The sequence below is a fragment of the Salmo salar genome, chromosome ssa02, assembly GCF_905237065.1.
Source record: "Salmo salar chromosome ssa02, Ssal_v3.1, whole genome shotgun sequence".
Lineage (NCBI taxonomy): Eukaryota > Metazoa > Chordata > Actinopteri > Salmoniformes > Salmonidae > Salmo > Salmo salar.
This window is the reverse complement of record NC_059443.1, coordinates 75,478,264-75,486,346: the sequence shown is the minus strand read 5'-3', so window position 1 is coordinate 75,486,346 and position 8,083 is coordinate 75,478,264. Positions and strand designations below refer to the sequence as shown.

At 45.7% G+C, this 8,083-nt stretch overlaps 1 protein-coding gene across 1 annotated transcript; it reads right to left on the bottom strand.

Moving 5' to 3' along the window:
* Positions 1-415: 415 nt before the first annotated feature.
* Positions 416-2,971, bottom strand: LOC106595923 (NLR family CARD domain-containing protein 3-like). Its single transcript, XM_045713881.1, has 2 exons — positions 2,878-2,971; positions 416-2,259 (listed from the first exon to the last, which is right to left on the bottom strand). The coding sequence occupies exon 2, from the start codon at positions 2,216-2,218 to the stop codon at positions 431-433; it is 1,788 nt and encodes a 595-aa protein (XP_045569837.1). The 5' UTR covers positions 2,219-2,259; positions 2,878-2,971; the 3' UTR covers positions 416-430.
* Positions 2,972-8,083: the final 5,112 nt, after the last annotated feature.

The following is an 8,083-nucleotide window of genomic DNA, read 5'->3' as shown; positions in this document are numbered from 1 at the left end:
GACGAAACAGTGCGCATCACCGCACAGCACGGTGCTTGTTCAGTCACTTGCTCCCCACGGTAAGCACGGGGAGTTGGCTTAGCCTTAGCCAAATAATTTGCCGCTGCCTCTTGGCCTCCTGTTGCCTTCCTAGCCGCTCCTCCCAGTATCGCCGTTCCACCATAGCTGCCTCTATCTCCTCCGGCGGGCGGCGATACTCTCCCGGCCTTGTCCACGGTCCTGCCCCATCTAGGATCTCCTCCCAGGCCCATGACTCCAGATATTCCCCATCCTGGTTAGTCCCGCTCCTCCTCCTGGAGAAACAGAAAACCCAAAACCTCCCCCACATAGAAACAGAAAACCCAAAACCACCCAAAACAACCACCTGTCATGCCCTGACCACTCTACTAAGGAAAATGACCTCTTACCAGGGTCAGGACGTGACATTAATTTAATTCACAAACGAGGTATCGTTCAACTCATTCAAACAGAGAAAGAGATTGTTGTACCTCTTTGGGGAAGGATATTGTCTTTGTTTTTTGTCTGAAAGTCTATCTTTGATGTACTGGATGGTCTTCTGGATGCTCTCTGTGTCTCCCTCTGTCTGGAGCTGTAGGCTTTTCAAGAGTATCTGATTGGACTCCAGTGAGATGCCCAGAAGGAAGCGGAGGAAGAGGTCTAAGTGACCGGTCTCGCTGTTCAAAGATTCATCCACCGCACTCCTCTGCAAGTCATGCAATGTTTTCTGCTGCTGCTGAGAACCTCTGTGTTGTGGCCTGTAGTCTTCGTCCTCACTCCAGCTATCATCCATGTAGCCCTCATCACTGTAGTCATCATCACTGTAGTCATCATCCCTGTAGTCATCCTCCCTGTAGTCATCCTCCCTGTCTCCAAAATATGTGTCTCCAGAATCACTGTAATTTGTTCTTGGTAGCTCTTGGTAGTCTCTTAAACGAAATGGGTTGACGTTTTCACTGGCATATGAGAAAGCAACATAGAGTGCTGCAAGGAACTCTTGAATGGTGAGATGCACAAAGCTGTACATCTTTGCTTGAAACATAGGGTCCTCTCCTCTGAAGATCTCTGTGCCCATCCCTGAGAGCAAGAAGGCTTCGTTGACATCAATGCCACACTCTCTCAAATAGTCTTCAGAAAACACCCGATTGCTCTTTTCCAGGTTTTGGAAGGCTAGTTTTCCAAGTTTCAGAATGATCTGTATGTCAGACTCTGACAGATTACGAGGATCTGGTTGGTTTTCCCCATGGTACTTCTTGTTCTTCATGTTTGTCAGAGTGAGTAGGAAGCGAATGTAAATCTCAGTCAGAGGGACTTTTCCATGGTCATTTTCGCTCAACATTTCCCCCAAAACATTGGCAGTAATCCAACAGAAGACCGGTATGTGGCACATGATGTGGAGGATTTTTGATGTCTTTATGTGGGAGATGATTTTGCTGGCCAGGTTCTCATCATCACTGAATCTCTTCTTGAAGTATTCTTCTTTCTGTGGGTCGTTGAATCCTCGAACTTCAGTGACACGGTCAAAACAGTCAGAGGGTATCTTATCAACTGCTGCTGGTCGGGAGGTTATCCAGAGGAGAGCAGAAGGAAGCAGATTCCCCTTGATGAGGTTTGTCAGCAGCACGTCCACTGATGTTGTCTTGGTTACATTAGACAACCTCTTGTTGTTATGGAAACACAGTGGAAGTTGGCTTTCATCGAGGCGATCAAAGATGATCACAACTTTACCGTCAACCACCTTCTTCGCATCCTTCATATCTGTTAGTTCAGGGTGGAAGTCACTCAGGAGTTCCAAGAGATTGCAGTCATCTTTGATCAAATTCAAGTCCCTAAATGGAAGTGTGAAGACAAAATCTACATCCTGATTGGCTATTCCTTCTGCCCAGTCAAGGATGAACTTCTGCACTGAGACTGTTTTTCCGATGCCAGCGATGCCCTGTGTCAGCACAGTTCTGATGGGTACCTCTTGTTTGGATTGGGATTTGTCATTATGTTCCTCTGTCTTAGGGTCTAAAGATCTAAACATGTCATTGCTGTTGATTGCATTGTCTTGAAATGCTTTGGTCTGAGCCGTATCTTCAATCTGCCATACCTCATGCTCCTTATTAACCCCTTCACTCTCCCCAGCTGTGATGTAGAGCTCTGTGTAGACCTTGTCAAGCAATGTTGGGTTTCCCCGTTTTCCAAGCCCCTCAAAGATGCTCCCAAACTTCTTCTTCATGTTGGACTTGTGTTTGTCCTTGACTTTTGGCAGCTCTTCATCTAATGAGGAAAGAAAATTGATAGTGTCGTTGGATGTATAAAGTATCTTTTATCTGCAGTATTCAGTAACGTAACGAACACAATACCTTCAGTTACTGGTTTCAATTCCAATTTCCTTTATGGGCGTACTTTATGAGTGTTGTGTGTGTGTGTGTGTTAATCTACAATTGGGACATCCAATTTTGGACTTTAAAATTAATTATATACTGTAAATCCATTGATTCTTGAAGAATACAACATACAAATACCTCATGAGCTTAGTTCAACTGTCGTACCCTTTCAGAACACAAAATATATATATTTTATTTAACTAGGCAAGTCAGTTAAGAACAAATTCTTATTTACTTACAATGCGGCCTAGGAACAGTGGGTAAACTGCCTCGTTCAGGGACAGAACGACAGATTTTTGTCAGCTCGGGGATTCTATCTAGCAACCGTTTGGTTACTGGCTCAACACTCTAGCCACTAGGCTACCTGCCACCCCAAGCTTAATTGTATTGTATTATTTGACAGGGACACTGCATATTAACTAATCAACATTTCTGTAATAATTGGTCTTGTTTTTGTTGTGCTATTATTTTCTATTATAACAAAAATAACAATAAAGAATTGTCTTACCAGCACCATGTGAAGGGATAGTAACACTGATGTTTTGATAAACTGAACCTCCGACATTGCAGCCAACAAGCTGGGGTGCAGCGACAACAGAACCACCCTGAGAAATAATGGAGGACCGTGGATGGGCAGGCTGAGCCGTAATGGAGGACTGTAGAGGGGCAGGCTGAGCTGTAATGGAGGACTGTGGATGGGCAGGCTGAGCCATAATGGAGGACTGTGGATGGGCAGGCTGAGCCATAATGGAGGACTGTGGATGGGCAGGCTGAGCCATAATGGAGGACTGTAGAGGGGCAGGCTGAGCCGTAATGGAGGACTGTAGAGGGGCAGGCTGAGCCGTAATGGAGGACTGTAGAGGGGCAGGCTGAGCCGTAATGGAGGACACTGGAGGGGTAGGCTGAGCCGTAATGGAGGACAGTGGACCAGAGTCCTGGGCTGGAACAAGTCAACAAGTCTGATCCATGATATCAGAAAGTCAGTCCCCTTCCCCCGAGAGAGCCAGAGGCAGAGAGAGAACAGAAAATATACACTGAACACCTTCCTTATATTGAGTTGCACCCCTTTTGCCCTCAGAACACCTCCCTAATATTGAGTTGCACCCACTTTTGCCCTCAGAACAGTCTCAATTCGGTATCAGTATTGTAGTCCTATGCCACAACCACAAAAGGCTAGAATTGCCATCATTAACATGTAGGATACACATAGGATACTAGTTGACTTAGAGAAAGATGGCGTAGTAAATTTATATTATTTAACCAGGTACGCCATTGAGTATACATTCTCTTTTACAATAAAGATCTGACCACGATAAGAGCGAGACACCGTGCAGCAAATCAGACAATTATTTAAATATCAACACATAAACAGAAAAGGTAAAAGACAAATGTACAACATGGGTAGGATGTAACACATATCAATATAACGGTTATATAGAACTTTGAATCCCTAAAAAGATGACATTTACCGTATGTAAGTTGTCTTGTTGTCCCGTCTACAACGGTGCTCTCTCTTCCTCCTACTTTCTTTTGTTTGTTTCATGGTCAGGGTGAGGTAGGGTAGGCTACTTCCTGAACTTTGCAGTTAACCACAAATCTTCATAAACTCTGGCAACTGTTCTATTCTAACAGGCTTGGTGATTGGATAGAAATGTACTCAAACAAATAGGTCTTAGCTTGTGGTACAAAACTATGTCTGTCTGTCCATCTGTCTAGGGCCTAGATCACATTTAAATGAAGGGTTTAACATTTGCCAGGTATAATCTTTGGGATTTGGCTCCTTCTTGATGTTAAGCAGGGAGAATATATTTTTGGGTGGTGGTGGAGGTCATGGTCTGGGGATGTTTTTCATTGTTCGGACCCCTTAGTTCCAGTGAAGGGAAATGTTAACTCTACAGCATACAATGACAATCTAGACGATTCTGTGCTTGGCAACAGTTTGGGGAAGGCCCTTTCCTGTTTCAGCATGACAATGCCTCTGTGAACAAAGTGAGGTCCATACAGAAATGGTGTTTTGAGATCGGTGTGGAAGAACTTGACTGACCTGCACAGAGCCCTGACATCAACCCCATCAAACACCTTTGGGATGAATTGGAAGCGCAGACTGCAAGCCAGGCGTAATCGCCCAACATCAGTACCCGACCTCACTAATGCTCTTGTGGCTGAATGGAAGCAAGTCCCAGAAGCAATGCTCCAACATTTAGTAGATAGTCTTCCCAGAAGAGTGGAGGCTGCTATAGCAGCAAAGGGGGGACCAACTCCATATTAATGACCATGATTTTGGTATGAGATGTTCAACGAGCAGGTGTCCACATACTTTTGGTCATGTAGTGTATTTTTGGGTGGTGTAGGACATGATTCCTTCTTGATGTTAACCAGAGAGAATTTTTTGGGGGGGGTGGTGAAGGGGATTCCTTTCCAATGTTCCCCATAGAGAATATAATCTGTTCTCCTTTCTTCCCATCTTTCTTCACCTATTTCTTAACCTCTTTCTTCCTCTTATCCAGAGAGAGACTCTTCAGTGGCACAGACTCCTTGCTAGAGTTACCCAATGACAGCCTTTTGATTGATGGCGACTCCTTCCTGTTCCCGGCCAATGAAAACATGTTCTTGGGAGTAAGGACCTCCCTCTTCAGGATCTCCACTGACAGTTTGTCCAGAGTAGGAAGAATGATGCTTCTCTTCTGTTTCTTACTGGATAGTGCCTCTTTCAGTTCACTCCAGGTCAACAGTCCTGTTGCTTCTTACTCCTCCCAAATACTGTCTTCTTAGAGGAGGAGCCCACCGTAGCAGAGAGGGGGAGAGGAGCCCCCATAGCAGACAGGGGGAGTGGAGCCCCCATAGAAGACAGGTAGGAGAAGAGCCCCCATAGCAGACAGGGAGAAGAGGAGCCCCCTCCATAGAAGACAGGGGAGAGGACCCCCCCCCCCATAGCAGACAGGGAGAAGAGGAGCCCCCATAGAAGACAGGAGGAGAGGAGCCCCCATAGCAGACAGGGAGAGAGGAGCCCCCATAACAGACAGGGAGAGAGGAGCCCCCATAGCAGACAGGGAGAGAGGAGCCCCCCATAGCAGACAGGGGGGAGTGGAGCCCCCTTAAAAGACAGATAGGAGAAGAGCCCCCATAGCAGACAGGGAGAAGAGGAGCCCCCCATAGAAGACAGGGGGAGAGGAGCCCCCATAGCAGACAGGGAGAGAGGAGCCCCCATAGAAGACAGGTAGGAGAGGAGCCCCCTATAGCAGACAGGGGGAGAGGAGCCCCCATAGCAGACAGGGGGAGAGGAGCCCCCATAGCAGACAGGAGGTAGTGGAGCCCCCATAGAAGACAGGAGAGGAGCCCCCATAGCAGACAGGGAGAAAAGGAAGAGGAGGAGGACGATAGAGGAGGATAGGAGGAAGAGAGGAGGAGGAGGGAAAGGAGGAGGATAGGAAGAGAGGGGGGAGAATGAGGAGGAGAGGAGAAGGGGATAGGAGGAGGAAAGGAGGAGGGGAGGAGGAGGATAGGGGAGGAGAATAGGGAGGAGGATAGGGGAAAAGGATGATAGGAGGATAGGGGAGGATAGGAGGTGGATAGGGGAGGAGGAGAGGAGAAAAACACTCCAGGCCAAACTTCAATGTCTTAAACTACATACTAGATAGAAAGTATGTAGAAATGATGATGGCCCTGCAGTACCAGTCAAAAGTTTTAGAACACCTACTCATTCAAGGGTTTTTCTTTATTTTTACTATTTTCTACATTGTAGAATAAACCATTTCAATTGGGTTGAAGTTAGGTGATTGTGGAGGCCAGGTCATCTGATGCAGCATTCCATCACTCTCCTTCTTGGTCAAATAGCCCTTACACAGTCTGGAGCTGTGTTTTGGGTCATTGTCCTGTTGAAAAACAAATTATAGTCCCACTAAGCGCAAACCAGATAGGTATTGCTGCAGAATGCATGCTTGTTAAGTGTGCCTTGAATTCTAAATAAATCACAGACAGTGTCACCAGCAAAGTACCCCCACAACATCACACCTCCTCCGCCATACCACACATGCTGAGATCATCCGTTCACCTACTCTGTGTCTCACAAAGACGCAGCGGTTGGAACCAAAAATCTCAAATTTGGACTCATCAGACCAAAGGACAGATTTCCACCGATCAAATGTCCATTGCTCATGTAGTGGTTTCTTGCAGCAAATCGACCATGAAGAAAGAGTACAGGTGTGCTCAAACTTTTGACTGGTACTGTATACATTTTCTAATAAATGCCCTTTTATCCATCGCTCAAATTGATTATGACAGAAAAATCAAACAACAAACAAATTGGTTACATTTTTTTTAATCAAAACAAATTTGCCCACCAGTATCACTCTCCCTTTCTCTCCCTTCTCCCCCTCTCTCTCTTTCCTATATCTCTCTCTATTTCTCCCCCTTTCTCCTTCCTTCTCTCTCGTTCACATATCACTCTCCCTTCCTCCCCCCCTCTCTCTTTCCTCTAGCAGTCTGCAGTATCACCACAGACAGAACAATGACAGATATTTCACTGGATGTGTAAATGTGAAGCATCCGCTGCGATGAAACGTTTGATCTCAATACAGTTTTCTATTCCCAAAACTAGAATCTGTTACGAACAGAGTGGACAAAATGTTGTATACTTTACCCTTTGCCAAAGTTTTAAAACATTGTGTAGTTTAGAAGGAGTGCAAAGGCAAATTTAGTTATTGCACACGCGCACTTCAGAGTAGCCTTCCTTATTAACGGAAATATGCAAATGCCTGCTAGAACGTGCCAATAGGACCTAGCTCATGCTTGGCTCTGCCCACCTCCTTGCTTGTTCTGCCCGCTATGACTCATCTGTTACCATTTGGAATGACAGGCTGTGGTCTATCTTGGTTTAGTTCTAACAATCTTTCCTATCACTCTCCCTCTTCCTCCCCTCCTCCCTCTTTCCTCTATCACTCTGCAGTATCACTCTCTCTTCCTCCCCTCCTCCCTCTATCACTCTGTAGTATCACTCTCTCTTCCTCCCCTCCTCCCTCTATCACTCTGCAGTATCTCTCTCCCCCTCCTCCCCCTCTCTCTCTCTCTTCCATTACTGGCAGGATTCCCTGGTTTCAGCTGCTTCAACTAAACTCAAATAGCTTTTACACAAATGAATAATTATAAACATATTAATAATAAAACAGAATGTTTACTATAACCACAACAATAATAAAATAATATAAACATCAAACAACTTCCAAAGACCATTTACACACTCAAAGCTGAATGATGTGTGAATGGTAAATATTTATTACGTTTATTACATAAAGGTTTCTAATCAAAACATCATTGGTCTCTCTCTGAGTGAAGGTGTCGTTGTGATGAGACAGGTGTGTGTCATCTCTCTGAGAGGTGTCGTTGTGATGAGACAGGTGTGTGTCATCTCTCTGAGTGGTGTCGTTGTGATGAGACAGGAGTGTGTCATCTCTCTGAGTGGTGTCGTTGTGATGAGACAGGTGTGTGTCATCTCTCTGAGTGGTGTCGTTGTGATGAGACAGGTGTGTGTCATCTCTCTGAGTGGTGTCGTTGTGATGAGACAGGTGTGTGTCATCTCTCTGAGTGGTGTCGTTGTGATGAGACAGGTGTGTGTCATCTCTCTGAGTGGTGTCGTTGTGATGAGACAGGTGTGTGTCATCTCTCTGAGTGGTGTCGTTGTGATGAGACAGGTGTGTGTCATCTCTCTGAGTGAAGGT